We start from the raw sequence: 17,956 nt of genomic DNA, 5'->3' as shown, positions 1-17,956 counted from the left end.
GAGCGCGGAGAGGGCGGGGCCCGCCGGGAGGGGGCGGGGCCGTGATTCTGTGGGCCCTCCGGCTCGGCCTGGGGGCGGGGTGCTAAGTCTGGGGGCGGGGCAGTGAGCTCGTGGGCGGGGCGGGGCGGGGCGGGGCCTAACTGGGAGCGCTGGAAGCTGAGTCCGGGGGCCGGACTAGAGGGCAGAGCCGGCTGAGGGTACTGCTAACCTGGCCGGGCCAGGCTCTAGGGTGGAGAGGGTGAAAGTGCCGATCGTGGGGCCGAGGGCCTCGCGGGACCACGCGCCCTCCGCAACCCAGGTACAAGGGCTTTCCCGACGCGAAGAGGAATCTCACTCTTGTCTGCGGGAAGCCGCTGGCTGTGCGTCTGGGCTTCATTATCACCTTCGAGGTAGGCTAAGCCCTCTGGGCGCCGGACAGACCAGAGTACAAGTTAAGGCTGTGCCGCCGACTGGCTGTAAATGGGACATATTACAGAACGGGATCTACTTCATGGGGTCGCTATGAAGACTTCTGGCAAGCACGTGCACAGCACAGTTAGGTGCCCAGTGAATTAACTGATGTCACGACTGATACTAATACCTCTTGGTCACAGTCCTGGAACTCCTCCTAGCTTTGCTCAAGATCCTTTTTCTCCAGCTCTGATTGTTACAGGTTCTTAGTGTAGGAGTTGGAATTGTACCTCTGTGTCTTTGGGCAAATGACAACCTCTTTATGCTTTGGCTTCCTTACAGGTGAAACAGAAGTTATTTACTCCCTAGAGTTGTTGTGAGGATTAATTGAATGAATCCCCAGAACCCCTCAGAATAGTGCCTGGCAGCACCGACTCAATGGACATGAGTTTGAGTAAACTCCGGGAGTTGGTGATGGACAGGGAAGGCTGGCGTGCTGCAGTCCATGAGGTCGCAAAGAGTGGGACACGACTGAGCGACTGAACAACGAAGTGCCTTGTACTTAGTAAGCGCTTGGCAGAGTAAGATCGCTAAAGCCATCGTTCTCTTTCACCGCTCCCTTCTCCCCAGCCTCTCATCGCCTGGCTCGTGCTCGACCTGCCAGCCTCCCTGGCTAGCTAGGTAAGGCGCGGCCTGGCCGAGCAGGCTCTGCGAACAACGCCGAGGCGCTGCTTGGGTCAGAGCGGTTGGCGGGCCCTGACCCCGCCCCTGACCCCGCCCCTCTGCCCACCCCAGGCCCAAGGTCAGCGTTCTGGCCCCGCCCCTAGCTTGGCCCAGAGGGAGGATTGGCCGCTGGTTCTCTCTTCTCCGCTGGGCCCCGGCCATCACCCAGTCTCGCCTGCGCCACGCCCCTGCTTTTGTATTATGTCCACCAGAGCCCTTTCTGCTCTGGAGGGTCCTCCGCTTCGGCCTGACCCAGCCTTGCTTTCCGTCCGCTGCAGCAGGAGACGCTGTCCCTGGAGCCCAGGACGCAGGGTCCAGAGAAGTGAGACTTCCTTTCCAGGACCCTAATTCCCCCAGGATCCTCCCTCCTTTGGGGGCCTCTGCTTCCAGCTAGGAGTCAAGGGTACGGTACCTTGGCCAGCGGCCCCAAGGTCGGCCCAGGAGTTGGGGTGAGAGGGCTGGGGCTCTCTGAAAACCATTAGCCCTGCATTGCCTCCCTCTGCGCGTTCCCAGTCTCCTGCCCCTTGAGCAACACTGACAATAAATCTCTCTGCGCCCCGCAGTGCCACCTCCCCACGGACGCCTTGTCCCCACCCCCTCTGTGCAGTGTCTCCTCATTACGTGCCGATGTTCTGGGGGCCAAGGTGGATATGAAGGAGTGAAGGGACCTAACCTCTCCAACTGAATGGTTACCAGTTGGCAAGGGAGAACTCATGGGATCTAGGAGTGGACTTCGAAAGGCCCTGTGCTCATCAGGGCCTTTAGTACACCAATAATAATAAAAAGGGGTTTAGTTAGGTCAGCTGAGACACCTCCCAGTGGACTTTCACACACTCTTCACCAGACCCTCCCCAAAGTCTGGTGAGGCAGTACCAGGCAGTTGTTGAGGGCACGGATTGGTAGTGGAGTCACAGACCTGGGTTTGAACATTAATTCTGACTTTTATTTGCTGTGTGACCTTTGGCAAGTTTAATTTCATCATCTGTAAGATAGGGACTTCATAGAGCTGATGAGAGATTTAAATGGGATAATGTACTTAACCTGCTCAAGTCTCACGTCCTCAACTTGAAAGTGGGAGCAGTTACCGCGTCTATCTCACAGGGTCGTGGTGGAGATTAAATGAGTATTTAGTGTGTGAAGTGCTCAGAACAGTGCCTGGCACATTAGTGTGTAATAAGAGTTACACACTAACAGGAGCCCCAGTACTTGTGTCCACTCACATTAAATGAAGTGAAGTGAAGTGAAAGTCGCTCAGTTGTGTCTGACCCTTTGCGACCCCATGGACTAGTCCATGGAGTTCTCCAGGCCAGAATACTGGAGTGGGTAGCTGTTCCCTTCTCCAGGGGATCTTCCCAAACCAGAGATCGAACCCAGGTCTCCTGCATTGCAGGCAGATTCTTTACCAGCTGAGCCACCAGGGAAGCCCAAGAATACTGGAGTGGGCAGCCTATCCCTTCTCCAGGGGATCTTCCCAACCCAGGAGTCAGGTGAATTCTTTACCACCTGAGCTGCCAGAAAACCTCGTTATAGGTGCTGTCGCCCGCCTCGGCGAGGACCAGCACCCTGCAGAGTCCTCAGGGTCCCTGACGAGTCCAAGGCTCATCATTCTCTGGGATGCTCCCCAGCCCCAGGAAGTCCCCTGAGCACGTCTCTCACTTGGGAAGCTGCAGCGGAAGGGTGACCTGTCCCCTGGGAGGGAAAGCAGTGCCTCCTTCATCTTTAGGATGTCGGTCTGGGGTCCTTTCAGAGCCTCTCCTGGGCATAGGACTCCCATTGTTCCAGCCCCCTTCTTGTACCCCAGACTGGCCAAACCGGTTCTGGGGAAGGGGGGTGGGGAGCAGGCACGTTGAGACAGCCGCCTGCCTGCCTGCGAGGTTCCCTCCGCCCTCGCCTCCCCTCTCCCTGCCCCACACAATACCCGGGAGCTTGCATTGCCTGGCTCAAGGGCCATGCTGGCATCGCCCCCTGAGGACCTGGCTGCGACCCCAGAGCCCCCAGGGCAGCCTGGAGCCCGGGACCGCGCTGGAGGCTGGACGGAGCTCCCTGGTTGAGGTAGGGCCCCCCGGCTGCCAGCAGCCCCATCCTCCTCCCACCAGTCTTCCCAGAGAGTCCTTTGTGCAGCCTCCCAGGCCTCTGATCCTGGCCCCCACACGCTGGTGGCCTCTTGGGCTTCCACAGCCTGCGTGGCCTGAGTCTCCTTTCCAGCCATGACCTCCCACTTGGCTCCCTCCATTGAGAAGAAGAGGGGCCCTGCAGGGCCCCACTCCTCGGGCAGCAGGGCAAGGGGCACCATGGAGGGGGCAGGGAAAAGCTGGGCACAGGAGGTCAGAGATGCTTTCTCCGGACCATGCCAGCGTCTAGGGCCCCTCCCTGCCAGCCTTGAGGAGTGGGTCCACTGTCCATGTGATGGGTACCCCGTGGATGGGACCCTCTGTCGACTTAAAAAAAAAAAAAGCACAACCTGAGAGTTGTGAGTTACGTTTTATTCGGGGCAATATAGGGACTGCAGCCCTGGGAACAGTTTCTCAGAGCTACTCCACAGACGGGACGCTCATTCCCAGGCCCAGTCTACGATTCGTCTCAAGTCACACAGCTGGTCCATGTCACACAGGGCTTTGAATGTTGGCAGGGGCTCTCCCCTGTGGGTTCCCTTGCCTAGTGGGCACCCGAGGATCCTGTGATCAGGTCTCGAGCAGGGTTACCTGGGACCAGTCTCTTCCTGGGAGGTTTTTTTTGGGGGTCTAGGAGAAGGAAATGGCAACCCACTCCAGTGTTCTTGCCTGGAGAATCCCAGGGACGGGGGAGCCTGGTGGGCTGCTGTCTATGGGGTTGCACAGAGTCGGACACGACTGAAGCAACTTAGCAGTAGCAGCAGCAGCAGCAGCAGAGATAAGCTATAAACACTCTAGCACTGAGGTTGAGTGGACCACATCCACAGAAGGCCACAGAGCTGGGATCCTGGCTGGATGGTCACTCTCATTGTCCATTGGCCTGGGCAGAGATGGAGGCTAACCCACCCCTGACCTCCTCCCCGGGGACCTGCCTCCAGCCTTGTCTCCTCCAAGGAAGCCTTGCACGTCTCCCTCCATTTACCCAGCCTTCTCTTCTGAGGCTTTAGTATGGAGTGCTCCTTGGAATTCCCTGGCGGCCCAGTGGGTAGGACTCAGCACTTCCACTGCACGGGGCACGGGTTCCATCCCTGGTTGGCGAACTAAGATCCCACATGCTGTGTAGAGTGGCCAAAAAAAATTTTTTTTTAATATGAGATGCTCCTGCCCCCACGGTTCCATGTTTTGCTCATTTAACCCTGCAGCTGACATGGGGAGGGGGCTTCCAGAACCCAAGTGGAGAGACTCTCCCAGAATATGAGGGAGCAGAAGCACACGCGTGTTCCTGCACAGGCGTGCCGACAGAAGCAAGTGGCGCTTCTGTGTGAAGGACTGCTGATTCCAGCGGGAAAAGAGACCTGTCTGGTGGCAGTGGTCCCCCATGTCTCCTGCCACATGCTCCTACAACACAGGGTGCGTCTCAGCGTCACTGCCTCGGTTTTCCTACCTGTGTAATGGCCCAAGCCACCCTTGTGACTAGAGAAAGACTCAGGGTAGTGACGATCAACTGCAAAGCTCCCACTCTGTGTGAGCTGCTTTACGTGCATTATTCTTTTTTTTGGCCACACCACGCAGCATGCAGGATCTTAGTTCCCAGGGAAGTCCCCTTGCATTATTCTTACTTTTTTAATCTTTATTTATTTTTGCCTGTGTTGGGTCTTAGTTGCGGCACGTGGAGTCTTCCTTGGCCGCCTTCGGGCTTCTCTCTGGCTGTGGCGAGTGAGGAGTATGTGGGCGCTCTAGGTGAGGCGCATGGACGGGCTTTAGTTACCCCCTGCCCCAGGCACATGGGATCTTAGTTCCCCGACCAGGGATCAAACTCGCATCTCCTGCATTGGAAGGCAGATTCTTAACCCCTGTGCCACCAGGGAAGTCCTCTTAATTCTCCTATCAGCATTTTGAAGCATGACTATCCTGTTCACCAGATGAGGAAACAGACAGACTTGCTCCCTGTGGGGAGGGCCCAGAGAAGTCCATGGTGCTTAGGAGCAGCCCCACCCTGTGCTCCAGGCAGGGGGTGGAGAGAGAAGGGGAAGCCGGCAGAGGGGCTGCGCTCAGGGGGGCCGGGGCACAGACCAGCGGCCCCCACTGGGTCTTCCCTTCTTCCCTGCCCCGCAGGCTCACTGACACTGTCGCTGTTGGCTTTCGTGGCCTTCTCCCTCTCTCTGTGTACTGGACCCCTGGGTATTCCAATCAGGACAGTTTGCTATCACTTCCTTCAGGAAGCCTTCCGGGAATGCCTGGGTCGAGATGAGCCCAGCCCTCTGCTCTGACACTTCCTCTGGGCTGGTTCTTTCCAACCTGGATTGTAACTGTTTTTGTTTTGGCTTCCGCACGAGACTGGCAATCCTGCAGGGCATGAGACATTTGCCCATCTGTCTCCTCCGGTTTTTCTGGGCCTCACGTCTGTCTCTGAGTATCTGGTCTGTCTGAAATGCTCAGTGTCTCTGTCTCTGCCTCCATCTCTGGGTTCCTGAATGTCTCAGCATCTGTGGTTTTCCGGTTTGGAGTGCTTTGGGGTCTCGGTTTCTGGGTCGCTCTCTAAAGCATCCCTGTCCTCCAGCCTCAGCCCCTTGGTCTCTCCGGCTCTGTCTCCTGAGTGTCCCGGCCCTGCCAGGCAGGCGCTGCCCCTTTGGCCTGAGCCTCTGGGGAGGGGTGCATCCTTGCTGCCCAGCCTGCCCACAGCGAGGCCAGGCCCCGGGAGGCCCCCGCCCAGCCTGCTGCCTGTTCCCTCCCTCCCTACCCGTCTGCCTCACCACAGGGCTTGATGAATCAAACTCTTTGTCTGGGTGGGATCTCCCCAAGCCAGCTGGGCAGAGACAGGGCTTCCCCTGCCGGAGCAGCCAAACACCATCCGCAGCGGGCCTTGGTGGAGAGGTGAGGGGCTGCAGCGAGGGGCCGGGGGCCAGGGCTGGCGGACTCAGACCCCGCTGACTGGTAGGCCTGTTCTGAGGCTCCAGCAGCCTCGCCGGGGATGACTTCCTGCCCGAGAGGACCCACTCAGCTTGTCTTGTTCCTGGGGCTGGGAGATGGGGTCCCCTCTCTCACCCCAAGCTGGGGGGCTGGGACTCTTTCCTGCCCTTCTCCTGGGAGGGCCCAGCCTGTCCTGGGTGGTGGCCTGCCTGCCAATCTGTGGCCCTCCCAGCCAGCTTGGCATGGGTGTGGGGACCACTCAGTACTGAAGCCTGCAACTCTGGGCACAGGAGGGGGGGCTGGGTGACACCAACAAGGATCTCCGGCCTGTGTGTCTGTATCTGCTTCATGGTGTTGTGAGTGTGAGTGGAACAGGAATACGAGAAAACCTGAGCGGATATGTAAATATCTGACGGCTCAGCGTGTGTTTGCGAAAGTGAGTGAATATATGTACTTGTATTAAAAACAGTGTGTGTGTGAATGTGTGAGCCTGTGAATTTGGAATGTCTGGGTGTATCTGCGAAAGCTCGTATGTCAGTGTCTGCAGCTGGAAGAAGATACATGTGGATGTACGTGGAACAGAAGCGGGTCTGTGCGGCAGCGTATGCATCTGTGTGTCTGATCACATGTTAGGGAGCTAGGAAATGCACGAGGTGCTTAAAGGCACAGACTCAGAGCTAGGCTGCCTGGGTTTGAATCCTGGCCCCACTGTTTACCAGATAACCTCTCTGTCTCACTTTCCTCACCTATAAAATGGGGCTAATGACAGTATCAGATCAGGGGGCCTCCCTGGTGGTCCAGTGGTCAAGAATCTGGCTTCCAATGCAGGAACTTGGGTTCGGTCTCTGGTTGGGGAACTAAGATCCCTCATGCTGTGCACCAACTTGAACCTGCGAACCACAAGTAAAAGAAAAAAAAAAAAGCACCAACTCCGGGTTGTTGGGGCTTCAGAGGATTAAATGAACTACTGTGTGTAAAGTACTTGGCCTGTCATTAAGTAAGTGCCAAGTAAGCATTAGCTGTCACCATAGAATCAAGTGTGTGAGTGTGCTGTACAGCTGTGTGTGCAGGAGACTTCGTCCAGGCCTCCAGGACACAGTGCTCACTGGCCACTGCTGTCCTGTGTGTTGCTCTGATGCCTTCTCCCCTGCAGGCCCTGGTGGGTGGTGGAGCAAAGGAGGAATGGACTGTGGGCCACCCACCGCCCTCCAGCCCCATCTGGCTGGGCCGCCTGGCACTGCCCACCGCCCAGTGGCCATGTGCCAGCAGGAGAGCCTGTCCTTCGCGGAGCTGCCCGTCCTGCAGCCTCCAGGCCCCATGTGTCTGGACCTCTTCCCCGTAGCTCCGGAGGAGCTGCAGGCACCTGGCAGCCGCTGGTCTCTGGGGACCCCTGCTCCCCTCCAGGGGCTGCTGTGGCCACCGGCCCCCGGAGGCGCGGACCCCGAGCTCTCCACCAGCGGGGGAATGCGGCCTAGCCGGGCTGGCAGCTGGCCACACTGTCCTGGTGCCCAGCCCCCAGCCTTGGAGGGACCCTGGAGTCCCCAGCACCCACAGCCACAGCGCCGGGCCAGCCACGGATCGGAGAAGAAGTCAGCCTGTGAGTCACTCCGGGGGAGGGGGTGGTGGCCGGGGGAGGATAGGGGAGAGATGGGGGAGGATAGAGGAGAGGTGCGGGAAGATAGAGGGGAGGTGGGTGGCTCTTTTAGGACCAGTAAGCCCCCAGATTCCACAGACAGGCAGGACAAGCGATAGATCTTAGGGATAAGGGACGGGGCTCAGAGGCGGCAGGTAACTTGTCTGAGGACACACGGTGAGCAGGCGTCCTTCGCCTCCTGAGCCTCTGCCCCCTGCAGCAGGTACTTCGCTTTTTCTCCAGCCCTCTGGCTGACCGCATTACTCTAGGAAAAGATCCTGGCAAAACATTGGCCTTTCTCTCGGGCACATCCCTCTGATGCCCAGGGTCCCAGGGCAGTGGCAGGGAGGGGAGACCCCACTGGATGCCAGCCTGAGTTCTCTCACCCCACCCCCGTCAGGGCGCAAGATGAGGGTGTACCAGCGAGAAGAGGCCCTTGGTGGCCCCGAGGCCCACGCTGTGTTCCTGGAGCCAAGTCAGGCCGCGGAGCAGGAGCTGAGCACAGAGGAGCCCCGGCCCGCGGGGCTGCCTGGGCCTGTTCGCGGGGGCCTCGAGGGGCCTGAGCGGAGGCGCTTCTCGGCCTCTGAGCTGATGACCCGCCTGCACTCTTCCCTGCGCTTGGGGCGAAATTCAGCAGCCAGGGCACTGAGCCCAGGGTCAGGGTCAGGCCCCGGAGCTGCCCGAGAAGGTACCAGCTCGCCCCGGGGCTAAGAGCAGGCAAGAGGCAGATGCGGGGCGGGGCGGGATCACTGCACACCTGAGACGCGTGTGGTGCCCAGCACCGCTCTTGGGGCCTCCCTCAGCTCTGCCCCTCTGCAGGGAAAGCGTCTGGAAGAGACTCGCGCAGTGTAGAGATGAGGATGGATGCCACGGCGACGTCAGCTCCTGTTGACCTGAGCGGGGTCCCCGGCAGCTGGCCGGAGCCCAGGTATCACCTCCCACCCCAGGCTCGGTCCGAGGCGGGGAGGGGCGGTGACGGGCCCTGACGCTCCGTTTCCCAGGCTGGATGCGCGGGAAGAGCCGGCGCCCGGGCCCCGGAGCGCCAGCCAGCGGCGCCAGTCCCGGTTCCTGCTTAACTGTACGTGGGGGGGTTCGCCGAGGGCGGGGCTGGGAGCTTGGGTACCGGGAAACCGGGATCTGGGGGGCTGTGGGAGGGAGAGACCGGGACCATGAGTGTCAAGTACAGGGGGCAGCATGCAGGAGGTGCCCAAGGTTCGCGGGATGAGTGGGCGAGTGTCCCGAGTCACCAGTCCCGCTCCTCGAACCGTCGGAAAGACTGGTTAGGCGAGGCGGGCCGCGGGGACAGGGCAGGGGGCCGGCGGGCGCCCCACGGCCTCCGCTCTCCGCCCAGCTGTCCTCTACCAGGAATACAGCGACGTGGCCAGCGCCCGCGAGCTGCGGCGGCAGCAGCGCGAGGAGGAGGGCGCGGCGGACGAGGCTGAGGGCGCGGAAGAGGGCCCGGGGCCGCCGCGCGCCGACCTCTCCCCGAGCAGCTCGTTCCGGGAGCAGCGCGCCGCGCGGGGCTCCACCTTCTCGCTGTGGCAGGACATCCCCGACGTGCGCGGCAGTGGCGTCCTGGCCACGCTGAGCCTGCGCGACTGCAAACTGCAGGAGGTGCGCCCGGGCCGGGGGCGGAGGGGTGGCCCAGGGGTCGGGGGCGGGTGGGTGGCAGGAGGTGGTCTTGGGGGCCGGCGAGACTGCAGGAGGTGCGCCGGAGCCGGGGCCGGGGCGGGGTCAGCGGGAAAAGGCCTAGGGTGCGGCAGGACCAGGGCAAGGACCCTAGACCGAGACCCCCGAAAGCGGGGCCTGGGAAGGAGGAGCGGCGCAGAGGGTGAAACGCAGGGTGCACGCGCGCCCAGCAGGTCCTAGAGCAGGAACCGGGTCGGCGGGAGGGCGCACCGAGACGCCAGGGCCGGTAGATCCGGGCCCCGCCGGATCCGTGTGGACTGCAAATTTGGGCTCAGCTGGGCTGGAGCCGGAGTAGCAGCAGGAGGCTGTCTCTGAACCCCACTTGGCGCTAGATCCGGAGGGGGCTGGAGAAGGAAAGGGGACCGGAGCTGCGCTGAATCTAGGGAGGCGGTATCCAGGGCTGGGGTGTGCTTGGTGGGCGAAGCGAGTGCATTCAGGGTTCAGCCCTGCATCCGCCCTCACTCAGGCCAAGTTTGAGCTGATCACATCCGAGGCCTCCTACATCCACAGTCTGTCAGTGGCCGTGGGCCACTTCTTAGGCTCGGCCGAGCTGAGTGAGTGCCTGGGGACACAGGACAAGCAGTGGCTGTTCTCCAAACTGCCCGAGGTCAAGAGCACCAGTGAGAGGTGAGGCAGTGGCCCGGCCTCGAGGGGAGTCAGGCAGCCAGGCTGCAGCTGGCTGGGCTCCTGCCTCTGGGGTCTCCTCCTGGCCCCAGCCCTGACCCCTGGCTGCCCTTTCAGGTTCCTGCAGGACCTGGAGCAGCGGCTGGAGGCAGACGTCCTCCGCTTCAGCGTGTGCGACGTGGTCCTGCAGCACTGTCCGGCCTTCCGGCGCGTGTACCTGCCCTACGTCACCAACCAGGCCTACCAGGAGCGCACCTACCAGCGCCTGCTGTAGGCGGGGCTCTGAAGGGGAGCGGCGAGGGGGGCGGGGTTCCGGTGGCAGTAGGTGCAGAGGCCGGGCGGAGGAGGGCTGACCTGGGGCGCCTGCCCTGGGCTCTGACCACGAGGAGGCCAGACCTGCCGAGGCCCCGAAGGACCAGAGGGGCGGCTGGAGGCGGGATCCCGCGTTCGGGACCCCCTGTCATTGCAGACCCTCTCCCGCCCGCACTGTCCAGCCTGGAGAACCCCAAGTTCCCTGGCATCCTGGCTCGCCTGGAGGAGTCTCCTGTGTGCCAGAGGCTGCCCCTCGCCTCCTTCCTCATCCTGCCGTTTCAGAGGATCACCCGCCTCAAGATGCTGGTGGAGGTACCTGAGGGCACGAGGCTGTGGGGAGGACTGGGTAGGGGAGAGACCCCTTTATCCTCACAGCCCCTTGGGGCGCCCAGGGCAGAGCAGGGTGCCTGGGAGAGGCCACACTGCCTCGCTACACTGACTCCACCTTCCAGAACATTCTGAAGCGGACAGCGCAGGGCTCTGAAGATGAAGACATGGCCACCAAGGCCTTCAATGCCCTCAAGGAGGTGAGCTCAGCAGGGAGGAGGTGTCTGGCTCCCAGGGGCCTCCCCGGAACCCCTGTGTGTCTCTAAAGGAGCCTCAGGCTTCAGAGTCCCTCATCTCCAAGTAGGGGCCTGAGGCTGGGCTGCGGGAGCCTGGGCTGGGGGCGCTGCGGGTGATCTCCCCATGGTCTCCGCAGCTGGTGCAAGAGTGCAATGCCAGTGTGCAGTCCATGAAGAGGACAGAGGAGCTCATCCATCTGAGCAAGAAGATCCACTTTGAGGGCAAGGTATCCGCCCTCAGCCGGGGAGCTGGGGTACCTGGAGGGGCAGCCCTGTCACCTCCTCTCTGGGGACTGCAGGCCAGTTCATCACTGTCCAGCCCTCCACCCCCTGCCCTCTGCCCCTGGCCTGACCCCTGCCTCCTCCATCCTCCCAGATCTTCCCGCTGATCTCTCAGGCCCGCTGGCTGGTTCGGCACGGGGAGCTGGTGGAGCTGGCACCCCTGCCCGCGGTGCCCCCGGCCAAGCTGAAGCTGTCCAGCAAGGCGGTGTACCTGCACCTCTTCAATGACTGCCTGCTGCTCTCCCGGCGGAAGGAGTGAGTCTGGGCAGGATGGGGGTGCTGGTGGGTGAGACTGGAGCTCTCTTCTTCCGCACCAGTGGGCTCACAACGAGTCCACCTGCCAGGTTCTGCTGCCAGGGCACCCTAAAGCTGAGAGGCTCCCCCAGGAAAGGCAGAGCCGGGGCAAGTCCATCTTCTGGAGAATCAAGGGCTGGGCTGTGTGCCAAGAACTGTGAAGCTGCTCTGAGCTTAAGCCAATTGGAGCAGAGTCTAAATGCACAACCGCCCCTGAGCCGTAGTGATAATAACGAACATTTGAGCACTTTTCCTGTGCCAGGCATGCTACGTGGATTTTCCCCTTTAGTCCTGAGTGTCTTTCTGGAAAGTAGCCTCCCTGGTTATTCTCGAGATCAAGGAGCTAGTGAGAGCAGGAACCAGGGGAGGTCAGGTCTGTCTGACGCTAGATCCCAGGCTCTTTACTGCACTCTCCTGTCTTCCATCTGTCAAACAGAGGCTACCATGTAGGGAGATGCACTGTGATAACAACACATGAAGAGGTTAGCACACAGCCTGGCGTATACTGAACACTCACTCAGCATTAGCTGTGATTATCATAAGTCTGGGAGACTCCCTGAATGAAGTAAGCCTTAAGGATGGAGGGATGGATGTCTTATGCCATGGAAAGAGTTCAGTTTTGATTTATTTATTCATTCAGTGAAGCATCATTGAATCCCCATTCTGTATTGGGTCCTCCAAAGGGTGTTGGGAACTTAGAGAAGCTTACAGGCGCTCTCGCACAGTGAAAATAAATCCTGAAAACCACCTATTCAGGGTTTTGATGGAAGGGTTAACTGTAGTATTCCCTGGTGTGGGATGAGATTCAGTAAAACTTCATAGAGGAAGGGACGTTTGAATTGGGTGTTGAAGAATACGTAGGAGTTTTCCAGGTAGAGGTGCCTGGAGAAATACAGCCAAGTCACAGAAGCATGGAGAGCAGAGTGTGTCTGGGGGGTGATGAAGCCCAGTGCGGCTGAGTTTGTAGAAAAACGGGCGAGAGAGGGAAGCTGGCGTGTTGAAAGCCACGGCAGAAAGGTTGGATTTTCTGAGGGCATGGAGAGTTAAGCGAAGGAGGCCAGTTTGGAGAACAGACTGGAAGGGAGAGACCAGAAGCTCCTGCAACTGCCCAGATGAGCGCAGAGGCTCCAGAAGTAGCAGTGGGCATGGGGACCAGTGAGCTCCGGGGACAATAAGGACGCAGACGATAGGGCACAGCTGCTGGCCGGGTGAGTGGCGGGGAGGAAAGAAGCGAGTGGAGGCCTGAGTGGCCTCGGGGGATTCACTGGCGACTTTCGGTGGAACGGGGAACTGCGGGAGGGACCTGGTCTGCAGGGGAAGATACTGGTTTTGTCTAGGCCGGCTGACAGGAAGGGACTACGGAACACCCTCCACCTACCCACCCGCCCACCTTTCTTAGAAGGGTTTATCAGACCCGAAGAGTGGGGCTGGCAGAGTCAGGTGCTGTGATATGGCAGCACGCGAGCCAGAGTCCACCTCCTACACTGGTTATGGAGACAGACACAAAGCAGTCTGCAGATCTCAGCAGGGAAGCTGCCCAGGCGGCTGTATGAAACAGAGGCTTCAGAAAGAGGTTCAGAGAGAGTGGAAAGTGTGCCTGGGGCAGGGACCGTCTCCATCACCTCCCGCCAGGTCAGTGAGCCAGGGAGATCAGGGTCAGGGACCGTCTGTATCACCTCCCACCAGGTCAGTGAGCCAGGAGATCAGGGTCAGGGACCGTCTGTATCACCTCCCACCAGGTCAGTGAGCCAGTGAGATCAGGGGCAGGGACCGTCTCTATCATCTCCCACCTCTGCCAGTGAGCCAGTGAAATCAGGGGCAGGGACCGTCTTCATCACTTCCCACCTCTATCAGTGAGTCAGTGAGATCAGGGGCAGGGACCGTCTGTATCACCTCCCGCCACGTCAGTGAGCCAGTGAAATCAGGGGCAGGGACTGTCTGTATCACCTCCCGCCTCTGCCAGTGAGCCAGGAGATCAGGGGCAGGGACCGTCTTCATCACCTCCCGCCAGCTCAGTGAGCCAGTGAAATCAGGGGCAGGGACCGTCTGTATCACCTCCTGCCAGGTCAGTGAGCCAAGGAGATCAGGGGCAGGGACCGTCTCCATCACCTCCTGCCAGGTCAGTGAGCCAAGGAGATCAGGGGCAGGGACCGTCTCCATCACCTCCTGCCAGGTCAGTGAGCCAGTGAGATCAGGGGCAGGGACCGTCTCCATCCCTCCTGCCAGGTCAGTGAGCCAGTGAGATCAGGGTCAGGGACTGTCTGCATCACCTCCCGCCTCTGCCAGTGAGCCAGTGAAATCAGGGGCAGGGACCGTCTGTATCACCTCCCGCCATGTCAGTGAGCCAGGAGATCAGGGGCAGGGACCGTCTTCATCACCTCCCGCCAGGTCAGTGAGCCAGTGAAATCAGGGGCAGGGACTGTCTGTATCACCTCCCGCCTCTGCCAGTGAGCCAGTGAAATCAGGGGCAGGGACCATCTGTATCACCTCCTGCCAGGTCAGTGAGCCAAGGAGATCAGGGGCAGGGACTGTCTCCATCACTTCCCACCTCTATCAGTGAGCCAGGCAGATTGCAGTCCTCATTTTGCTAACTGCCCTGTGCAGCCTCGCTTTCTTGAGGAGGGTCCTAGGGACAGATGATGCCTTCTCTTCTCTTCCAATCAGCAGTCACCTCGTCCCGAGGGTGGGTCCAGGCTGACCTCGCCCCCCTGTTCTAGGCTGGGGAAGTTTGCCGTCTTTGTTCACGCCAAGATGGCTGAGCTGCAGGTGAAGGACCTGAGCCTCAAGCTGCAGGGCATCCCCGGCCACGTGTTCCTCCTTCAGCTCCTCCACGGGCAGCGCACGAAGCACCAGTTCCTGCTGAGGGCCCGGACGGAGTGAGTGGGCCTGGGTTTAGGGAGCAGACCCCCCAGGCAGGCGCACGGCCTTTCATCTCTGTCTCAGGATGGTGGCCTAAGGCTGGAGCTGGCAGGGACGGCATCCAGGGGGCCCTGGACCTGTTCTGTGCCCATCCTCAGAGCTGGGTGGGCGCTGGCTTGGGTGGGCCTTGGGGTGGAGACAGCTGACCCGGGTCCCACGTCTGCGCGTCATTCCCTGTCCTCCCAGCCCTGGTTTCCCCACCGTGGCCCCGGGAGACTGCAGTTCTCATGTCGGGACAATTCAGCCTCCCTCTCCCTAGGAGTGAGAAGCAGCGGTGGATCTCGGCCATGTGCCCCTCCAGCCCTCAGGAGGACAAGGAGGTCATCAGCGAGGGGGAAGGTAGCAGCCTGCCCCCCACCACGAGGGCCACGTTCCCGGGGCTGGGTGCCGCATCGCGCTCCCCTTCCCCCCGGCGCTGGGCACCGTGTTACCCGCGGGGCCGGCAGGGAGAGGGGTCAGCCTGGGGCGGGGTGGGTCTGCGAGACCCTGGGGGACGGGCGGGCTCCACGTGCAGTCAGCACGCTGGAGAGGATGCAGCCTTGCCCACCCCCCCATGCCATCCCCGCAGAAGCCCCTCTTATGAGTTAGAAAACAGATTCGCAGAGGGCAAGTGGCTTGTCCGGGTTCAGCGGTCAGCGGCCGAGCTGGGACTGGAACTGCGTCTGTCTGTCGCTCTGCATCAGCTGCAGAGAGGACAGCAGCAGAGTGGCCGGGAGGGGCGCGGGTGGCGGCAGGCCGAGGGATCTGCTCTGCTGATCCAGAGGCTTCTCTGGGCGTGAAATGAGGCCGGTGAGCCAGGGTGCAGCCCAATCAGAGGACGCCTTGGTGTGGTGGGAGCCAGGTAGTTATGCAGGGTTTTTGAGCAGGGGTGTTAGGGCTGAGCCAACGAAAAGGAAGGTAAGAAGCTCGTTTCCACCCAGTGATTTCCATGTGCTGGGGTGCCGAGGACTTTGCATGTGCCTTTATTTTCTGCCTGCAGTGAGGGAGCCCCAGTTCGATCGCTGGCTCGGGGAGGTCACCTGGAAGAGGGAATGGGTACTGCTCACGACAACCCCCTTACGTAGATTCATTCTTCGTATCTGAGAACACTGAGGCCCGGGACTGTTAGGCAGCTTGCCCACGGTCAGTGAGCTGGGATTCAAGCTTGGTCTGGCTGCGAGGCTGTGGTTTTCCTGACACTCCCAGTCCACCTGGGAGTGTGGTCGAATGGGCTGAGGCCTGGACTGGAGTTGATTCTCTAACTGGCGCTAGAGGTATTTGGGCTGGAGAGTGAACTTGCCCCTCCAAGGAGGTGGTCAGGGAAGGCCCCTGAAGGATGGGGATGGGCAGCCACGCTGGTGTCTGGGAAGAGCACTCTTGGAAGGGGAAACAGCCGTGCAAAGGCCCTGAGGCAGGAGGGAGCCTGGAGTGTTTGGGGAACAGCACGATGACAAGTGTGCAGCTGAGCTTGACCGAGGAGGAAGAGGAAGATGAGGGAGATGAGGTGAGGAGGCGAGCAGGGGCAACCTAGGCTGTGCAAGGCTTTGGAGGCTGTGGGAGGACTTTTATTCTCAGAGGAGCGGGAAGCCCTGGAGGGTTGTAAGTGGCCGTGGTGGGGTTTGAGTCTCCGCTGAGAAGGGTGTGTGGAGGGAGCATCAGAGCAGCATGACTTCACACGAAGGGTGCGTGTGTGCTGTTGCGTCCGACTCTGTGCAACCCCACAGGCTGCAGCCCGCCAGGCTCCTCTGTCCAAGGGATTCTCCAGGCAAGATTACTGGAGTCGGTTATGATTTCCTCCTCCAGGGGATCTTCCCAACCCAGGGATCAAACCCATGTCTCTTTTGTCTCCTGCCTTGGCAGGTGGATTCTTTTTTTTTTTTTTTAGGTGGATTCTTTACCACTGTGCCATACAAAGGGGCCGTTACTGTTTTGTAGAGACAGACCAGGAGGTCAGGAGCAAAATACTGAATTGAGCTGGGAAGCTGGGAGCCCAGGGCACAGAAGTGGTAATCGAAGCTCGGAGGCACTGGACTCACTTAGCACTCGTGTTTAGGGTCGGAGAGGAGAGTGGCTAGGGTGGCCCGGCGATGAGCTGCAGTAGCCGCGCTTTCTTTCTTCCCTCCCTCCTGCTATTTTCTCCCCCCGCCCTGCCCCATCCTACCCTGGGGATTCCCTCATTCTCCCTTGGGTTCTCAGACCACCCCCAGGTTCAGTGTGTCAGAACATATAAGGCATTGCAGCCAGACGAACTGACTTTGGAGAAGACGGACATCCTGGCCGTGAGGATGCGGACAAGTGACGGTGAGATGGACCCCTGGACAGGCCTCCTGATGGGGGCTTTGGGGGCAGGAGGCAGCTAGACGGCTAAGCCTTCACAGGAAAAAGCTACACCAGGGTTCACCCACCACAGCATGCAAGAATCAATTTAGACAAGAAGATGAACTTCCTGCTTGCAAAGGTGTAGGGTTGAGAGTAACCGGTGGGGGAGAAGTGGGGAAATCCCTCCTCGGAGAGCATCGGGAACAACAGATCACAAATCCACCTACCAGTCTGCGAGAGGTGTGCCCCTTCCTGCCCCCGGGAGATGCTGAGATGGTGTTCTCTCAGCCCCGGGGCGCGGATGGGGCTTGCGCCAGGGCCCAGGTGTTCCTTGGATGCCACTGACGCTGCCCCGGCCTGTGTGCCCTTAGGCTGGCTGGAGGGGGTGCGCCTGGCAGATGGTGAGAAGGGCTGGGTGCCCCAGGCCTACGTGGAGGAGATCAGCAGCCTCAGTGCCCGCCTCCGGAACCTGCGGGAAAATAAGCGGGTCTCAAGTGCCACCAGCAAGCTGGGGGGGCCCACCGTGTGATGGCGGCCGTGGCCCGGGACAGCAACCCCACACCGCCGCCTGGACAGGTGTGCAGGGGACCTGCGGTGTCCCCACGCCTCCCCCCGCCCCGCCGCCCCCGCCACCGCTGCCGCTGGGGCTCCTGTTCTCATGCCCGGCTTCGAGGGTGCAGGCTGGACGCAGGAGGGGGTTGCCTCCACAGTCTCCCCTGTCCTCCAGCTCCTCCAAGTCCACAGTTCAGGGATGAGGGTCATTTATGGCTCTGGCTCATGCCCTCCGGAACCTGGCCTCTCCCTTTCTTGCCCTCCACCCGGCACATCTTGGTCTCTCTGGCAGGGACCTGGCTGGCAGGGGCTCTGGGCGCTGGGCCCTATCTGTGCAGACAGATCTGGAGTCTTCTGGCCTGAGCCTGTGTGGGCCCCGGTTGCTGTAACTTACCTGTAAATAAACGCCCGTAATCCTTTGCTTGGAGTCTGTGAGCCTTATGGTACCGCTTGGACCCCAGCCCCGCTTCCCAGCTAGAGATGGAGGGTTGGGCCTCTCCCATCATCCAGGATTAAGGATCCACCTTCCGATGCAGGGGGATGCGGGGTCGATCCCTGGTCGTGGAACTAAGATCCCACGTGCCCCAGGGGGCAACTAAACCCCGGTGCTGCAACTGGGGAGAAGCCCACACGCCGTCAACTGCGGAGCCGGGCTC

At 60.5% G+C, this 17,956-nt stretch overlaps 1 protein-coding gene across 15 annotated transcripts; it reads left to right on the top strand.

Moving 5' to 3' along the window:
* Positions 1–143: 143 nt before the first annotated feature.
* ARHGEF19 (Rho guanine nucleotide exchange factor 19) lies at positions 144–17,720 on the top strand. Of its 15 annotated transcripts, XM_086324743.1 has the most exons (17): positions 144–389; positions 733–1,071; positions 7,288–7,731; positions 8,168–8,455; positions 8,587–8,695; positions 8,769–8,845; positions 9,119–9,381; positions 9,923–10,083; positions 10,198–10,350; positions 10,575–10,704; positions 10,845–10,919; positions 11,093–11,182; positions 11,332–11,492; positions 14,249–14,407; positions 14,710–14,789; positions 16,626–16,730; positions 17,120–17,720. In XM_086324743.1, exons 3-17 carry the CDS (start codon positions 7,317–7,319, stop codon positions 17,275–17,277), a joined length of 2,424 nt encoding a protein of 807 aa, XP_086180869.1. In that variant the 5' UTR covers positions 144–389; positions 733–1,071; positions 7,288–7,316; the 3' UTR covers positions 17,278–17,720. The 15 variants fall into 15 exon arrangements, 8 of the variants coding, with proteins under 8 accessions (XP_086180869.1, XP_086180890.1, XP_086180880.1 ...); XM_086324764.1 differs by lacking the exon at positions 733–1,071 and having other exon boundaries at positions 159–389; XM_086324754.1 differs by lacking the exons at positions 144–389; positions 733–1,071 and adding an exon at positions 3,023–3,165.
* The last annotated feature ends 236 nt before the right edge of the window (positions 17,721–17,956 follow it).

Source organism: Bos grunniens, chromosome 2 (assembly GCF_055505025.1).
Source record: "Bos grunniens cultivar Pamir isolate PY7600 chromosome 2, Bosgru_T2T1.0, whole genome shotgun sequence".
Classification (NCBI taxonomy): domain Eukaryota; kingdom Metazoa; phylum Chordata; class Mammalia; order Artiodactyla; family Bovidae; genus Bos; species Bos grunniens.
This window is presented reverse-complemented; position numbering and strand designations above follow the sequence as displayed.